This window comes from Scardinius erythrophthalmus, assembly GCF_964197995.2.
Source record: "Scardinius erythrophthalmus genome assembly, chromosome: 18".
NCBI classification, from domain to species: domain Eukaryota; kingdom Metazoa; phylum Chordata; class Actinopteri; order Cypriniformes; family Leuciscidae; genus Scardinius; species Scardinius erythrophthalmus.
Genome location: NC_138238.1, coordinates 39,137,351 through 39,156,702, shown reverse-complemented (window position 1 = coordinate 39,156,702; position 19,352 = coordinate 39,137,351). Strand labels below are relative to the sequence as shown.

At 37.7% G+C, this 19,352-nt stretch overlaps 1 protein-coding gene across 9 annotated transcripts in view; it reads right to left on the bottom strand.

Moving 5' to 3' along the window:
* Positions 1 to 19,352, bottom strand: part of LOC308706474 (uncharacterized protein) — a 101,665-nt gene that overhangs the window by 35,381 nt on the left and 46,932 nt on the right. For all 9 annotated transcript variants that reach the window (XM_081392141.1, XM_081392145.1, XM_081392142.1 and 6 more), the window contains 7 exons: positions 18,588 to 18,714; positions 17,769 to 17,888; positions 11,123 to 11,264; positions 9,667 to 9,779; positions 5,867 to 6,020; positions 4,953 to 5,201; positions 2,421 to 2,612 (listed from right to left, as the gene is read on the bottom strand). In XM_081392141.1, the coding sequence (XP_081248267.1) occupies positions 2,421 to 2,612; positions 4,953 to 5,201; positions 5,867 to 6,020; positions 9,667 to 9,779; positions 11,123 to 11,264; positions 17,769 to 17,888; positions 18,588 to 18,714 (1,097 nt within the window). The remainder of the gene's footprint in view (positions 1 to 2,420; positions 2,613 to 4,952; positions 5,202 to 5,866; positions 6,021 to 9,666; positions 9,780 to 11,122; positions 11,265 to 17,768; positions 17,889 to 18,587; positions 18,715 to 19,352) is intronic.

Genomic DNA, 19,352 nt, shown 5'->3' with positions numbered 1-19,352 from the left:
GGAGTTTCTGGGTGTTTCTCACTCATTTCTGCTTCCAGGTCTTGATTGTGGCATTTATTTGAGCCTTAGAATCCATTATTTGTCAATCTTTTGTCTTTCATGAATTTAATAAAGAACTCTGTCTCGTATTCTGTCCAAACACACCGCGTCGTCTACGTCAGCTGACTGTAAATGCGCAAAAACTGTTACCATTGCAGATTTGCGAAATATTCCTTTTTTGAATTGCCTGAAAAAAAACCTCATGCGAGCGTAAAAACTTTTTTGCGATAAATGGGAGTTTTTGCGAAATTGACGTGTTTCCATTGGGCGTATTTTCAATTCGCAATTTCAATTTGTGCAATTTGAAGGGTAATGGAAACACGGCTAGAGAAATGTGACCCAATTCCGATTTTTTGCTCATATGTGACACAGATCGGATGTGTTCTGTGACAGCGTAAACGGGAAAATAACACGTGCATTCGGATATTTCAAGATCGGTTTCAGGTCTCATTCATATGTGGAAATAAATCAGATATAAATCAGATATGTGCCGATGCGACTGTCATGTAAACAGGCAGATCGGGTTTTCTGAGGCATTAGGAAACGTCTCCGCGGTTTAATGACGAGAGAAACCCCATTAAACGCATGAATCGTGCATATGCAAAGGGACGGACGACCCAAGAGGAATGTTGACACACGTTGACGATATATATCAAAGTTTGGCTTGCTCATCCTAAAATTTCTGACCCACCGCTCCTCGTTAAAGCCAAAGAACGTGTAAACGGACGGACAAAAGGTAACAAATCAGAATTGGGCATCAAGACCTGCAGTGTATTTTCAGAATAATAACAATTTAACTTTTTAAATGTATTAATTTAAACTAATTATTAGGCTATAATTTGTACCACTCTCCGCGCCTCCCCTGGCATGCTCTGGCGCCCCCTGGGGAGGCGCGCCCCACACTTTGAAAACCAGCGGCTGATGACGCACTTCCTGTTCCTGTCCCGCTGAGCCTTCGGGCCCAAATACTGATGTTTAATTCATCTCTTCCCTGCTTTTAGCAGCTGCGCCCAACTCCACCTGACTCACAGCGTTAGCATGGCTCGTTTCCACTCAGCTGGAACTCATATTTCCACCCGCTCCGTGTGAGGACGTATATGACTAATCTGACAAGAAAAATGGGTCATTTATCAAAGAGAAGCGTGTCAGGGAGTTATGAAGGAGTTATGAGATTAGAGGCAGAGAAACGCATCTGTAGTTTGGGTTTCATTCACAAAAATACAGGTTTTTTTTTTTTTTACTGCAATGACGCAAGTAGTGCGTCTTTCTCTCCTGTGACTCACTTTATTGATTCATGAAATAAGCAGGAGATGAGGAAGATCATTCATTTTGCAGACAGGTCTAGAGAGGCATGAAAACAACTCCTGATGGACTACAAGACTTAATAAAAGATGAATCAACGGAAGCTCAACAAACCTCACTGGTTCTCGCACATTTGATCTTCCGTGTCACCATATTTGATGAGCTCTATGTATGTGCATTAATCAATGTGAATAAAAGGCTAAATTAGATATGTTCATCATATAGAGCAATCACGTCTCTAGAGGTGACTTGGATTAAACTGCTTTTCTTTTCAGGTCTGATACGGATAACGATATCTGCTGATACTGACACCAGTGCCACTGTTTTATTGATCAGTTTAGAAAATATGTACCTCAGTAAATTGCGAAATACACACTTTAAAGAGAAAAAATGCATAAAATATTTTAGCTAATAAATTTATAAATAAACGTAAATAAATACATTCAATTCTTTATATATATATATATATTAGTGTTGTCAAACGACAAAAAAAAAACTAATCACACATTTTTCTGTAATTAATCATGATTAATTAATTAATCATGAACATAATTTTTTTTATATTGAAATAATTTCACATTAAATCTCATGTAGAAACAACAAAGACAGTATATTTTAAATATTTGTTTAATATCATCTATTTACTTAGTACAATGATTTTTTGCTGTTTTTTTCTCAATTTCTGGGGACTAAAATTAGTAATTATAGCCATTTAACATAACAGTATAACTGAAAGCGATCATTTTTGTTAACATTTAATGTCACATTTAGCTATGCCTTAGTACAGCAAGGCTCAACGCTAAGGATATTTTTTAAACAATGTAAAGTATATAAAATTACACTGCACAGTCTTCACTGTATAAAATTAAATCTAGATGAATCCTTGTTAAAGCTACTTCAAGAGCAGTGAGTGATTTTCTGTTTGTCTGTTGTTCTTTGATTAACATTAATGACAGACATCAGCAGGTTTATTAGGCTACTGTCACTTTAAGAGCTGACGAAGATTTTTCTTCTTCTTTTTTTAAATCTAATCTTTTGAACGGTAAAATGTTGTTGAAATTATGTATTTAAAACAGTACCTGTGCCAGCTTGCGTCACATCACTGAGAGGGAAGAAAACTCCCTCTGAACTCAGGGAAACCACACTGCCGTTGGCCAGAGGGATCATGGGAACCTCTCTGAGCGACTGAAGAAGCGCGTCCACTTCATACTCCGGCTCCAGCGCACGGAAGTCACACACCAGCAGCCGGGCCAACTTCTTCAGCTCGAGCTCTGAGCAGACGAGAGAAGAGAAGACAACGGTGAGATCAAAAACTGACAGAAATACTGCATTATGAATCCCTGACATCTGGGAACACAACTTATCAGGTGACACTTTACAACAAGGGTTCATTAGTTAACATGAACTAATGATGAACTGCACTTCTACAGCATTTTATAATCTTTGTTAATGTTAATTTCAACATTTACTAATAAATTATTAAAATCAAAGGTTGTATTTGTTAACATTAGTTACTGCACTGTGAACTAACATGAACAGCTGGATTTTTATTATCTAACGTTAATAAAATCCAGTAACAAATGTATTGCTCACGGTTAGTTCATGTTAGTTAATGTAGAACTAATGTTAACAAATGAAACCTTACTGTAAAGTGTTACCACTTATCATTTGGGACAAAATTCCACAATCATAGCAGATTAGCGGTGCAACGGTAACACTTTACAATGAGGTTCATTAGTTAAAGGTGCAGTGTGTAAGTTTTAGCGCATCTAGTGGTGAGGTTGTGAACTGCACCCAACAGAAGTTACAGTGGCCGACAGGAAGTGATGTCGTCGTCTGAGACAGCAGAGAGTAGTTAAGCAATGAGGTTTCTTTACAAAGATAAATTAAGAAATTAAGTTTACTTAATTATTCAGTAAAACGATGTTATTGCGAACATTATTGTTACTTGTTCATCATTGTGTCAGTGTTTTATTCGCTGACTTTAGCTATAGCTTCTTTGCACGAAGAACAACATAGTGATGAAACGCGTTTGTCCACGCGTTCAGGGCCACCGTAGAAACATGTCAATGTAAGCGGACCCGCGGTGTGTGTAGAGAGAAATTACTCATTCTAAGCCAGACGTCAGCAACCTAAGGCACGCGTGCCAACACTGGCACGCGGAGGGTTAATCGCTGGCACGCAAGCAAATGCGAGAGAAGTGTATGTATTTCATTCAGATAAAGTAGTCTACCTGCACACAGATCTACATTTTGATGTAATAATTCCTCGTAGTAAAAAAAGCTTATTTTATTAAGTTAGAGATGCACCGATTGATCCGCTGGTGGCCGAAATCAGACGATTTTCACGTGATCGGCCATAACCGGCGACCGGCCGGTCAGTCTGACATAGGCCGATTTTATGCCGGTCAAATGCACTCGGTCTCGGGCTCCCCATGATTAACATCGCGCAACACCAGCATCACATGTGCACACGGAACGCACATGTAGGAAACCTCGTGAATTACAGCCGTTTCACACATATTTTTTTCGGCGTGCATGTTAATCAATGAGTGCATTCACACCGGGAGCTGGAGCAGAGCGTGAGCGCCCAACAGGAGCAGCGCGTGAGCAGCAGTGAAGCGAGGGTTTCGCCGCGAGTCTATTTTGTCTGCGCTGCTCACGCTCAATGAAAGTGAAAGCACACTTTTGATGGACAAAATAAATATGATTTCAAACAAAAGTGCCTAAAATGCACAGAATGTGCATGTCTAGTGTGTTTTAACAAGAACTGGATTAGGTTATGTCAGAAAAGAAAATGAAGACTCAAAAATATTTATATAAAATCTACCCATTTAAACTTGTTTTTATTATTCAGTTTGGGTAAAAGGATATGATATTTTATAAAAAAAATATATAAAAAAATAAATAAATATATTAAATATATATATATTTGTGTGTGTTGTAAAGTGGTTAGAAAAAAAGAAATAGGAATCGGCTAAAATCGGTATCGGCAGGTCAAACTCAATGAAAAATCGGAATCGGCCTAGAAAATTGTAATCGGTGCATCATCTAGGAGTTATAAATACTATTAAATTGTCTATCTAAATCTAAAACAAATTTCAAGAGAAATATTTAAATTTCTATACTATTTCTGTGTAAGCCATTATGAAAATGTAAAATGTTTGTGTATTTATATGAGTGTGTGTGTATATGTATGTATGTATGTATATATATATAGGCTATGTGTGTGTTGTGGCACAGTGATGAACTCGGACACTTAAAAATGGCACTTCATGACAAAAAGGTTGCCGACCCCTGTTCTAAGCTAATAAAAACATAACGGTTCATTATGTACGGTCTTTATACACCACTGAAAACATAGTTATGTATATGATAATGCATTTCTGTCAACAAATCCTCCTAAATATTACACACTGCACCTTTAAGAGGGATGCAAAATACAGGTTGTCATAAATAATGCCCCCTTATTGCACCAAATCAAAAGAAACAAGATCATTCATGGCTTTAAAATATCGAAAATCTATTAAAATTCTAGATTTCACTGGATTGAAAAACACTGCCTCTGAATTATAACTTGTATCTCGTTCAGTTTTGCATCACTCGTCACACCTGAGCTGAGATGGCCGTGCTGCAGGAGTTCTCTGGCCATGGAGCAGGTGACGGTGATGATCTCGGCGGGCCGGAGCCGGTGCACGCCCAGCGCCGTGAGCAGGGAGCTCGAGAGGCGAGCCTGCAGCGCCGGGTGGAGGTACGACAGACTCAGGCTTCGGCACAGATCCTCTCCTCCAATCACCTCCTGGATCAGCCGGTCCGAACACACGGCCAGCTGGGACGGCAGCTTGAACTCCACTCCGCCATCTGAACAGAGAGACATCTTTACTCTTCAACGTGCGTCAACATCAGCATCAGTACTTAACATAGTCATATAATGACCTTTTCACAAGATGTAAAATAAGTGATGTCTCAGAGTGTGTGTGAAGTTTTAGCTCAAAATACAAAATATGTTTTATTGTAATCATTTTTAAAATATGCCCCAGGAAACCAATTCCAGGGGGCAAATATTGGCTCTAAATGGAATTTCTTGATCCGTTTACAATATGCATACCTCATTAATTTGCCTCATATATATATTCAAAACAGTTATTGTTTTGAACTTTTTATTCATCAAAGAATCCTGAAAAAAATGTACACAATTGTTTTCAACATTGATAATAATTATGAATGTTTCTTGAGCAGCAAATCATCATATTAGAATGATTTCTGAAGGATCATGTGACACTGAAGACATCAGTTATTTTAAATTGTAATAGTATTTCACAATATTACTGTTTTTTTGTTGTATTTTTAATCAAATAAATGCAGCCATGGTGAGCAGAGACTTCTTTTAAAAACATTAAAAATCTCATGATCCCAAACTTTTGAACGGCAGTGTGTGTATATATATATATATATATATATGTCCAGCTGAGGAAAATCTAGATTATGGCCTTCATGGAAGAGTAAGCTCTGACCCTGGTCCTCACCGCTGTCCTCTTTGGCAGGGAGGCACGGTTTACCCTTCAGCAACTGGATGATCTGATTGGCCACGGGGTTGAAGAAGTCCAGGATCTCACTTGGTTGAGGGATAAACTGCAGAAAGTAACAGAGTCCTCCGAGCCCACTGAACTCTGGGTGTTGCTGTGGGATTCACATCGCATGCACTCGTTAGCACTACAGATGTTCCTTCAGATGACCAAAGAAACATAAAAAAGCAAGTTTTTCTTTTCTAGCAACATGCTAAAAGCAGATTTATGAGCTTTAAAGGGACAGTTCACCCAAAAATGAAAATTAGCCCATGATTTACTCAACCTGAAATCATCCTAGGTGTATATGACATTCTTCTTTCAGACGAATACAATCAGAGTTATATTAAAAAATGTCCTGGCTCTTCCAAGCTTTATAATGGCAGTGAATGGCTGTTTCTGTTTTGAAGTCCATAAAAGTGCATCTGTCCATCATAAAAGTGCATCTGTCCATCATAAAAGTGCATCCATCATCATAAAAGTGCATCTATCCATCATAAAAGTGCATCTATCCATCATAAAAGTGCATCTGTCCATCATAAAAGTGCATCCATCATCATAAAAGTGCATCTATCCATCATAAAAGTGCATCCATCATCATAAAAGTGCATCTATCCATCATAAAAGTGCATCTGTCTATCATAAAAGTGCATCTGTCCATCATAAAAGTGCATCTGTCCATCATAAAAGTGCATCTGTCCATCATAAAAGTGCATCTCTCCATCATAAAAGTGCATCTCTCCATCATAAAAGTGCATCTGTCCATCATAAAAGTGTTCCACCTCCTCCTTTAAAGGGAGGGGGGTATAATGCCCTTTTCACAAGATGTAAAATAAGTCTCTGATGTCCCCAGAGTGTGTGTGTGAAGTTTTAGCTCAAAATACCCCACAGATATTTTTATATAGCAGGTTAAAGTTGTCACTTTTTGAGGGTGAGCAAAAACACACCGTTTTGTGTCTGTCCCTTTAAATGCAAATGAGCTGCTGCTCCCGGCACAGGGGGCGGAGCTTCAAGAGCTTGTGTGCTTAACCCATAGACTGTAAAAAAAGATGGACGACGCCCCTTCGCTCTCTTCCATTGATGAGAACTGAAGCCGCCAGAGTCCCGATATGGCGCTGACATATTGGAACTTGAGTCTGCGCAGTAGCGATTTCGGGACCAGACCTGCGCAGTAGCGATTTCGGGACCAGACCTGCGCAGTAGTGAGCAGGAAGTAAAGCCGCGAAATCAACGCTCCGCCCTCACCCTCGCAGGGAAAGTGCATTCTGCACACTTTTTAAAAAAATGATTGCAGTACGACAAGAGGCTTGTTAAAATAAAGTAAATACAATCTCCTCAGTCCTCCGAAGATCCCGAAAAAAATGTCCGTTGGTGCTTCAGTGACTACTTCGCTCGGAGAATCTGTCAATCACAGCTGTCAATCATGACGTTACACCCCCGCATCACGTAACTAACTAAAAACCAACTTATTTTTGAAACAGATACTAGAACTTACATCAGCGTGATAAAAACGACAGCAAATGAAAGAAACCACCTTTGGAAAAAAGATATTTCAAGTGTAATTTAATTGTTTAGTTGGTCTCGCGTCCCGTTGAATAACATGGGGAGGCGGGGCTTATGACCTATACTAGGACCAGTCACCGGGGGGCGATCGAGACGTTTTGGCTTCACTTTTCAGGGCTTGTGCGGCACGCTTGGCTTAACCCCACACACACAAACACTGAAAATATCAAAAACGTTCAGCCTTTTATGTTCAAACCGAAGTCAGACAAAGATGGAGAGACTCGAGAAGAAGTGACAACATGTAGAAGCAACAGGACATTTCTGAATGGTTAGTTGATGAAGTTATGTAGCTTATGTGTAGTTATCTTCTAGTCATTGATTAGCATATTCTGTCATTAAAATCTATAAATCGTGTTCAGGGGGCGGGGTTAATGTAAATTCTAGGGTTGGTGATGTCACTAACCCAGGAGGAATGTGGTGTAGTCTCTACCAGCCGTTTGTTGTAGTCCTTAAAAAGCGATTTCTGTAAAAGCAAATATCTCCCTTTGCTCTGAACTAGGGTTGGGCGGTATTACGGTAATATCGGATACCGCGGGATCTTAAAATAGCACCGGTATCAGTTTCAATACCGTCATTACCGGCACTTATATAGCCTATAATATATATAATTTATTTATTGCCTAAAAATGCTTGTGTGGTTGCAGTTTGGTAATATTTCTGGTTCCAGCCAAATGAGAAGGGAGAGGCGGTAAATACTGACGAGGCAATTTGTAAATTGTGCCATAAAAAGGTGACCGCGAGAGATGTAAACACCTCTAACCTAATGTCGCATCTCCGAAACAACTGCTGCCAGGATGCATTTTGTTCTCGAGTTCATTAAATAAGCGCATTAAGTTTCGTATTTGTTAAAATATTATAATGTTATTTTTTCCATCTTTCTTGATTATGAAAAGTGAACAGCACAAATAAGATGGGATGCATCGGGAGTCAGACGATTTGACCACTTCAATAAATTTCGTTTTGTAAAAGGCCTCTTTAAAACGAATTTCGTTTTGTATAAATTGTATCTTAATTTTAATAAAATTTTCATCAACCAAATTGCCTGGATTTAATATAATCATGACATGATGGGCGCTGGCATGCCATGGTCACTTGCATTGAAATCTCATAAATTAACCGAAACTCAGAGATGGCGATCGTCAATTTCTTTAAACGAAACAATTCAAAACGAAAAGAAAAAGGCCACTCTGATTATTTAATCCATGATGTGCATTTCTCTCTAGGCGCGTTCATACAGAGATGCGATCATCAATTTCAGTAAACGAAACCATACAAAACGAAAAGAAAAGAAATAGACTAGCCTATTCTCTGTAATCCATGATGTGCATTTCTCTCTATCGTTCACTATGGAGATGGCGATCGTCAATTTCTTTAAACGAAACAATTCAAAACGAAAATAAATCTGATTGATCAATGATGTGCATTTCTCTCTATAAGCGCGTTCACCACAGAGATGGCGGTTATTAATTTATTTTATTTTATTGGCAAATTTTACATTCATAAGTGTAAATTCACCAATAACAAACCAATTTTTATTGTTTTTTTGAAAGAATTTAAAATGTACCTTAACACTATTTCATCCTCAGAAAATAAGAAAGCTATTAAAACTATTTCAATAGTTTCAATTCACGCGTCACCGGATTACAAAGGCACTTCTTGCTTGTTGCACGCACACAGATATTATGTTGAATAATGGTGGGCTCGGGCTCATAATAACAGTTAATGCCGTCGGCCAGACTCAGACACAACGTGCACGGCTTGATTTTTTTATTTTTATTTTTTTTTGATTTGGCATTCAGTTTCTGAACGGTGTAGGCACAAGCCAACAGTTTGGTGACGCCATCTGAGCCCATTATGTCATAATTTTTAATTAGTCACGGTAATACCGTATACCCCGGTAAAATAGGGAGGAGGTTTGACGGTATCAAAATTCCAATACCGCCCAAGCCTACTCTGAACTTTGAGCGTTGTAACTTTGCAGATGTTGTTTATGCTCAAACAGCAACATTACACACTAACTAAAGCTAGAAAAGTCAAATCATAATCAACCACCCCTTTAACATAACTCAGATTGTATTCGTCTGAGAGAAGAATGTCATGTACACCTATCATTTTCTATCCCTGTAAGCTCCATCTGAAGCTGGCGTTAAAATGCAAATATATAGGAATAAATGTATCCTATCCCACTCCTCTCTTACACTGAAGACATCCATGGCATGAACAAACAGTTGTGGGATCTCGGAGCGAAGCCACTGGTTCCAGGAACTGTCCCGGTCCACGTCTTCTCTGGAGGAAGGGATGTCGAAATCACCTGCAATACAGCACACAGTGAGACAGTGTTATATTAGCATCACTGATACAGTGTTTTTAAAGAGCACCTATTCTGCTTTTTCCATGTCCATCTGTCTTCAGTGTGTAATGTTGCATGCAAATAATTAAAGCGCATACTAGGGCTGGGTATTGACATAAATTTCACAATTCAATTCGATTCAATATTGATTATTTTGGATATCAGGTTCAATACATTGCACATTTTCTCAAGGAAAACAAATCTCTGAACTAATGCTGTAAATTATGGGAGTCAGTGTTAGCCTATAGGCTTCATTAGCCGACTGTAATATTGAAGGTAAAAATGAACTGATTTGTATACAAACACTTAAATTACACTTTTATTTATTTTTATAATAATAGAGTTATATGAAATTCTATAAAAATTTAAATGGTGGCTGTCATAAAAAACTTTCCAGATTTATTCAAACATGCATTAAATATTGAAGAACATTAAAAATTATAATGAATGTAATATGGTGCATATATTTAACAAAATTCTCCTCTCTAGAGTTAATTTTTCTAGCTGAGCTTATGGTCACTGGATATGAGGTAAATGTGACGTTGCATGACATTGTTTACTGACGTCTTTCCACGGCTGAAACTATCTTTTAACACACTTTCAGAAGCTCATTCATGTTTATCTCGCGCTGTAACTGGTGTTATTAATGCGGAAGAGAAGATCATGTGCTTCTCTAGAGCTGAGCCAGAGCGATCTCACGCCACAGCGACAAAACACTATTTATGTTTTTGAATTTCGTAAGAAAATGGACGTAATTTCAAATCTGAGACTTTGTTTCATATCAATAGTAACAAAGCACAAAGATTATAGTGATTTATTGGATGGGATGCGCTACAATGTTCCATTCATTCATCAGCTGAAAACAGGATGACTAATCGATTCTTGGGATTTAAGAATCGATATCGGTTCGTAAAAATGAGAATCGATTAAAATCGAGAAATCAATATTTTTTACCCAGCCCTAGCGCATATATATATACACACATGCACACACTGCTGTTCAAAAGTTTGGGATCTGTAACATTTTTAATATTTTTAAAAGAAGTCTCTGCTCACCAAGACTGCATTTATTTAATTAAAAATACAACAAAAAAAAAAAAACTAATATTGTGAAATATTATTAGAATGTAAAACGGCTGTTTTCTATGTGAATATATAGTAAAGTGTAATTTATTCCTGTGATCCATGCATTATATTGCATTGCATACAATGTGTGCTGGTCAACTAGTCTAAAATTAAGAAACCCCTAGAAAACAGTAAAATGACATGTAAGACAACAATAAAGTCACATGACATGTGTTAAACCTTGAATGATGAAACGGAAACCAAAGCTGCGCAGTGGAAGGAAGGCGAAGACGGGCTGTTTCTGAGGCTTGGCTTCACAGGAGGACGATTCGCTGAGTTGGAAGGCAAGGGCCAGTTCTGTCGACTCCACGTCCTCTTTAATCTGGAAAACAGAGACACACGACGGAGACATTCAGTGACCTGTGAACGTCAGACATGCAGAAACACTGAGGAAAAGCTGCTGTTATTGAATTATATATAATATATATGGATGCACAGGATTTTTACATTAAACAAACAGTAAACATGTAAAAACAAATATTTAAAATAATTCTTACAAGAGCATCTTTACATTTAAGCATCAAAGCATTAAAAGGTTCATTGAAAAAATTATTGATTGAAAAATGTATCAAAAAATTGCCTGAAAAATGTATTCACTTTGAGATTCGCTAGATTACGTTTAACAGAGTTTTGATTATTATTAGGGGTTCAAGCACTTCAGTGCTGAACACCTATTGTAATTGTTAATTTTCCCATGATGCAACATTCAGACATAAAACTGATCGGGCAGACCAAACCGTAAGTCGTGGAGACTTGAAACTTTGGGGGCTGATAGTACTCACACCGCCTACAGCGTCACCAAGGCCCGCCCCGATCGGCCTGACGGGGGCGCTACAGCGGGCAAAAGTACGAAACGGCTCATAACTCATCAACCGTGAGGCGTAGGCTCAAGTGTCTTATATCGCTGGAATCCTTGGCTCGAGGCGGACCAGATGCATGCCTCGGATTTGCTCGTCACCCAGGAAAATTTTCGGGTATTTGGGGTTTTTCCAAAAACCTACTTTCGCGAACTAGTCCTAGGCTTTTGGCCCGACCAGAACCAAACCAGTGCGGCAAGATTCTCTGGAGTCTGACTGTCAATAATTATCAAAAAAAAGTGTAAATTTCGCTTCACGGTCCCTAAGGGCCGCCAAAATGTTCGAAGTGGGAGGAGCCCATTTTGCTTAATTGGCTATAACTCGTGAACGGAACGAGATTTTTGCACCAAACTCAGCACACGCATGTACGAGCTCATTCTGTGGTCACGTGAAAAAGGGCGCAGCGACTGGCCACTTGGTGGCGCTATAACTGTTAAAAGGGTGTCAAAATGATGTATTTCTATGGAAAAAACACATGAAATGGCTGAAAGCGGCCATCTTGCTGTCTGATTTGCATACAACCTCACAAAATCGGGCATGCGCATGCGTCACGTGATCCTGAAGAAGCTTGAAAACTTTCATGGACGTCGGGCCATTGGTGTTTAACTGTCATAAAGGTGAGAAGGCCTCTGTATTACCCTATGCAAAATGACATTTAAATGACTGAAAAATGGGGGGAAAAGAGCAGAGCTTCACCAAATTAGCTGAGCACATGCGCCATATTATTCTAAAGAAGCGTGCAAACTGTTATGGAGATCGGGCCATCAGTGGAGGTGTCACAGTTTAAAAGGTAAAACAAAAAATGCACCACATTTCCATGATAAATGAGCTAAAAGGGCAACAAACGTTCTTTTTCCTCTCCGAGGCACATGTTAGAAGGCTGGATAAAGTTTTTGGAACGCAGCAGCGCAGACGGCAAGCGCCTAGACCCTATAGTTTTTTTTTTAGAGGCCTTTTTGTGGCCCTTTTTTAGCCACTTATTAGGGGTTCAAGCACTTCAGTGCTGAACACCTATTGTAATTGTTAATTTTCCCATGATGCAACATTCAGACATAAAACTGATCGGGCAGACCAAACCGTAAGTCGTGGAGACTTGAAACTTTGGGGGCTGATAGTACTCACACCGCCTACAGCGTCACCAAGGCCCGCCCCGATCGGCCTGACGGGGGCGCTACAGCGGGCAAAAGTACGAAACGGCTCATAACTCATCAACCGTGAGGCGTAGGCTCAAGTGTCTTATATCGCTGGAATCCTTGGCTCGAGGCGGACCAGATGCATGCCTCGGATTTGCTCGCCCTTCAGGCGTCAATTTTGATTAAATTGAGGTTTTTTGAAAAACCTACTTTTGCGAACTACTCCTAGATTTTTCGCCCGATCGAAACCAAACCAATGCAGAAATATTCTCTGGACAGAGACTATCAATAATCATCAAAAAAATTCTTAATTTAAATTCACGGTCGCTAAGGGAAATCAAAATGTTTGATGGCACCAGGGCCACTTTTACTAAAACAATTATAACTCGTGAACGGAAAGAGATATTTTCGCTAATCTTGGGAAACGTGTTTATGAGATCAATCTGAGATTACTTGAAAAAAATCGTGACGATTGGCCACTTGGTGGCGCCACAACATGGAAAAAACTTTATGAAAATGGCTATAAACGCACCCAACCGTTAGTCCTTTGAAATCCTCAATCCTTCCCGAGTCCAACAATACCAAATATGCCAGGTTTCTCCTTATAGTTTGTGTATCATTGTCATTAAGCACTTAAAAAACTTGCAATTATCTTCGAAACCGTTAGTCCAAATTTCGTGAAATTTGAAAACATAGATCAATAGCTAAACAATAACGCCCAAATGTCACAATTAAGATAGGAACTGACAAAAATAAATAAACAAATAAAATTTTTAAATCATTGTCACCCATGGATCATTTTTATTCTCTCATAAACAGAAGTGTCTAAACTTCAAAACAAAATGAGATATTTACAACAAATTTGACAGACCTGCATGGGCACACTTTGAGGACACTTAACAAAAGTGGTGGAGATCAGGCAAGATGTGGTGCTATAACTGTCAAAAAAACTTTCCTCAGTAAATTGCCTGTATTGGCTGTAAATGGTATTTTCCATCAATGATATAAGTTTATTTGTTTATTTGGATCCCCATTAGCCTCTTTCTAGGCAGTGGCTACTCTTCCTGGGGTCCCAAAAAGTAAATCATACAAAACTACATTTAATCAACAACAATTAAAAGTCAAGTCAATGAAACGCACTAACCCATCATCCATTCCAAATATCAAAATCAACAATTTAATATATTTTGCCATTAAATATTCCTTTAAATATTTTTATAAAACTAATTTTTCTTGTAAAAATGTGTGATATCAATGGTAAATGATTCCATATTTTCATTCCTCTATACATTACAGTCCGTTGGTTTCCAGTGGTTTTCGAAACAGGAAATAAAAAACATTCCTTTTATTCATGCCTGGTGTAAAAAAATATGACTAGTACTATTATACAAAAGTTGAGAGTACAGCGCATTAGGAACTCTAGACACAGAAATATTTCTTATAAAATAAAGCAGAGAGACAATCCTTCACCAGTTCATTCTCAGTATATTAGCTCTTCTATAACAGTTTAAATTCAGTCCTGTCGCTCTGTTCTGGACAAATTTATTTTTTCAATTACATCCATTTTTTTTATTTACTTGATGCACTGGTAAAAACCACTGGGCAAAAACACGCGAGTCGTCCAATCACTGATTGTGCTGCAGTGACTGTCACCCCTGAGAGCCAACAGTAGCGGCATATTCTTAAGGCCCGCCCACTGTTCGCGCAGGCGCTGCTGCTGTCAGCATGATGAGAGAACAGAATAGATCAGATGAGACAGCAGCACGGAAACTTTCTTCAGAAACTCCTTGTACTAAATGATCATCATAATCTATCGGGAACTGTGATTGTGTGCACTTGGAAACTTTGGATGCATCAACTTGTCATCAGAGAAAGATGTAAAAGGTGAAATCGGAGTAAGATTTATAGTGTGATAATCTTTATTGAACAATCTTCTTAAATTGAATATGTGATGCAGTCTCGTTTTGGTGAGTGACTTTTTTTTGTCATATGTTATCTTATGACAGATATCTATTTCAGAAATGATTTGATATGAGCTGAGTTGACTAGGCCGCAGTCACAGCGCGAGCTGAACTAGTTAGCCGTGTGCTAAAGCTACCGCGTGTAGCTAACATCTTTGTATCATGAGTTGTGACAGTGACTGTTTTATGAGTGTCGAATCGATGTGTTAAATAAATTTGGATTAATGTGTCATTTGAGCTGTGCATGTCATTTGTTACTGAAATGTTGAGTCAGAAATTAATTATTGTACGTTTGCCTTGTGTTTTCCAAGGCTGCGTTTTCTTGTTCTCTATTTTTTTTCCCTATGTGAACGTGATCGTCAAGTGTATCCTGTTTTGTGCCATAAATAATCCTGTGAAGGTGAATCGTCTGCCTAGTGGATGCAATTACATGCACAAATGCTAACCAGTGCCCATGGACCTGTTTCCCATTTGAACTGTAATTTGAAACCATCAACTGGTAGGATAACTACAATTTTCTTTTGTTTGTTTTTGTTTTTTATATTTATGTGTTGCTATATAAATAAGTGTTACGATGTGTATAGCATGCACAAAAATCAAGGACATTTTTTGTAACGAATGTAGCGAAAACTAAACAGCGTCTCTGCGCATTGAAAGGCTGTCACTCAGTGCACAGTCACATTGTTACAGCAACGGATTGTCTTTGAGTCATTAAACCGTACATGTACAAACATGTTCAAAAACACTGATTCGTTAAAAAGATAGATGTGATGAAACTAGGTGGTAATTATTTTTAACTTTAAGCTCCACTTTCGAACTTCACCTAATTTAATCGAAGCTTTTAGGCTGTTGAATCATTAAAAAGAAACAAGTCGGTGATGTCTGTTTTCATTTACTAACTCTCTATTGTTCTTATTTGTCACTCATCTTTCTGAAACAAACTACAAAGAGAACTTTTTAATTTATCAATATCATTTTCTCTTTGAATCAGAACAAAATTGTCAACTATTTGCTCTCCTGTTGCACCATTTCCTCCCTCCAGTAGATGATCCTTGCTTCTGATTTAATTATGCCCTACCGAATACTATATCTAGGTGTAGCACATCAAGTCAAGTTGCGCACTACATGCTACACAGTGTTGTGTAGGGCTGGGTTTCGATTCAAATTTCAAGAATCGATTCGATTCCGATTCTCAAGATCTTGAATCGATTATCATTATTCGATCCGATCTGATCCGATCTTCGAGATTTAGATAATGTTAATTTCCGCCATGATAAATTTTCCACCATTTTGAATTTTGTCAACAACGTACTTTTACTAACTAGTCCTAGGTTTTTCGCCCCAAACCAGTGCAGAAATGTATAGAAATCCTATAAATGTTAAACAGCTTTAAAACCATGTATTTCCTGTTACATTGCCTGTATTGGCTGTAAATGGTCTTTTCCATCTATTATGTCAGTGGTTACATGCTTGCTAAATAAAACTTAATAGATTTTAAAGCTTTTGTGCTTTAAGGCCTTAAAGGCCTTAACTGCTTGAACCCCGATAAATGCTGCTTGCAGCTTTAATTATTATTATTATTTTAAAAATATTGAGCATTATCTACATATATAAATCAGGGAGATGTTTTATTTATAAATGCAAAAAATAAATTAAATAAAAAACTTTTTTAAAGAGTCTCTTCTGCTCACCAAGCAGAATTTTGGTTTGATCAAAAATATAGTAGAAAGTGTGAAATATTATTGTAATGTAAAACATCTGTTTTCTATGTGAATATATAGTAAAGTGTAATTTATTCCTGTGATCACATTACTCCAGTCTTCAGTGTCACATGATCCTTCAGAAATCACTCTAATATGAGGATGTTTTTTGAAATAGAAATCTTTTGCAACATTATAAATATCTTGAACTAAAAAATCAATTTCTTTAAACCAAACACCAGCCAACTTGAGTGTATAATGTTGCAGTTTGTTGTGTACTAGCCTCTAAAATACATTTCTGCATGCGATTAATTATGCGTCTCCAGTATTAAAACTACCATTAAGAGAAAGTCCACACAGGAGACGGACAGAAAGTGCCGTGAATTCTCTCTGAGAACAAAGGGTACAAACGGATGTGAAGGAAAAACATTCACTGCACTTTGCTAATAATATTCCTTGCATTAAGTTTGAATGAGACGGGAATGTAAAACGTTTCCCAGAGGAATAAAGCAGAGGAACGCTTTCGTAACGTCCCGATCCCCGGAACACTGTGAGAACTGAGGCCAATTAGAAGAAGGTAAAACTGGGACAAGGACGCGGGAAAACAATTCAGAAGCAAGTCTCAATCTTCCCTTGGTTTCTGAGCACATCTTAGACACATTCAGACTCCTTCAACATTATCACAGTTTATTCGCTATAGTTTAGAAAACGGTAATGAAATATGAGCAGAACTCAGCTGATATTTGACTGGTTTTGTCCGTCCTTCTGTTAGACTGTCTCACACATGAATTATGTTGAATATCTGTCAGCTGTTAAATTTAACTACACAATTAGATAATACCAGTTTAGCTCAACCAATCACCAAGCAATGCTTCATTGTGTTCAGTCTGTGTGTAAAAAGAGCATTAGCAATTAAAGACAACACACTTCAGCAAAACATGATCAGCTCAAAGTGTCCCAATCATTTTTGCTCCCAAATTTGTATAAATTTTTCACTGTATGAAGAATTATTGGGTATAATATGTCACAGTTTACTTTATTCTGCTCTCCTCACTTACAGAAATGAACTATAGTGTCCTGATCACACTAGTGAAACAATTTAAAAAAATACACATTGTGTCTGAATAATTTCTGGTTTGACTGTCCGTGAACATGTAAATGTGTGTGAGACTTGCCTTTTTCGGGTAAAGCATCCTCTTGACCACCAGCCAACGCTCTTCTCCGCCGGTGTGAGCCACTTCCAGGATGTTATGGCTCAGATCTCGGCGTGTCATCGACACCAAACGCTTCTCGGCCTGAAGAAGAAACTAAAGTAAATGCACTTAAACCTGTAAAGCCTGACGTATGAAATAATAGTCAATATACAAACAAAAAAAGGTATTTTTGTTGAGCATCGTAATTGATGCATCAGGCTTTTACGGCTCATATAGTCTGAGACTCAGTGAGAATATGGAGGAAAACAAACAGCTCAGTTTTAATCCAAGACTCAATCTGAGCAAAAATACACAATTTGGTGCAGATTTGGATTTATATGGACGTTTGTAATGTAAAACCGTACAGCAGATACTTACACAAAATGCATTTAAATATAAATATCTGCCAATAATATGTTATTTAAATGCTTAGTTTTATAATCAAAGCGTATAGTTTTAAAATATATAATGCAATGCAATACAATGATGATTGAGAGATGAACTGATCATCATATTTGATACTCTATAAAACATTATGTTTGATAATCAAGTAAGCCTGTTCAGTCCAGCTGAAATATGACTAACAATATGAAAGTTATTCTTGCGTTTACTTGATAAAGATCAGTGGAGATTTGACAGCAGAGAGACGCGTGAATCACGAGCTGAAGTGTGTTCAATTATACTAAAAAACGTTTACATGATGAAAGAGTCTAAACTATCAATCATGCATTATCATGTTGATCATTTAGAGCCTGTATCAATCATGATCCAGAGGGTTTTAAAGGGTCACCAGGTGTTCACCTCATTGAAGATAGTGATGGACCGAAGGCGATGGAGGAAGAGAAGGAGAGAGGGATGAACATCATGGAAGAGGTTTTTGGTCTGGTAGTTTTCTGACCTCAGGGGAAGGTGGATCTTCGTCGTCCATCTATAATGAAAAGACACCAAAGAGCTGTTTCATAACAACAGGGTTCGGGCAGATACGGCACACTGCAAAAAGTGCTTTTCTTGTCTTGTTTTCAGTCCAAATATCAAACATTTCTTAAATCTTAAGAAAAATTATCTTGTTTCTGTTTAAATTAAGATTTTTTTTCTGACCGTATTGGCAGATAATTTTGCTTTTTTAAGCATCAACTCACTTAATTTTGATTAATTCCCCCTGAAAACAGGACATAATATCTTCTGTCATTTTATTCATCTAGTAAAGGCACCTTGACTTAAGAATTTCTAGATATTTGGACTGGAAACGCATAAGAAAAGCATTTTTTGAAGTGTAAAACCAAGTCCAGAACTTTTAAGGACTTTTCAAGCACTACTTTTTTTTTTTTTTTTTTTCAAAGGACTACAATCAGAGATCTCATTTATCAAATAACATCTTTCTTTATTATCTTTTAAATTCTAAAAAAAGGTAAATAGATAAATAAAAATAAACTAACAAAACAAAATGGTACAAATAAAGCGCGGCACATGCAATGAATGCGGTAACTTTAACTATACTGACAAAGATATCGCTTTCCTCTTTCAAACTGATTTTTCTCCCATGAATATATGATTGACTTGAAGAAT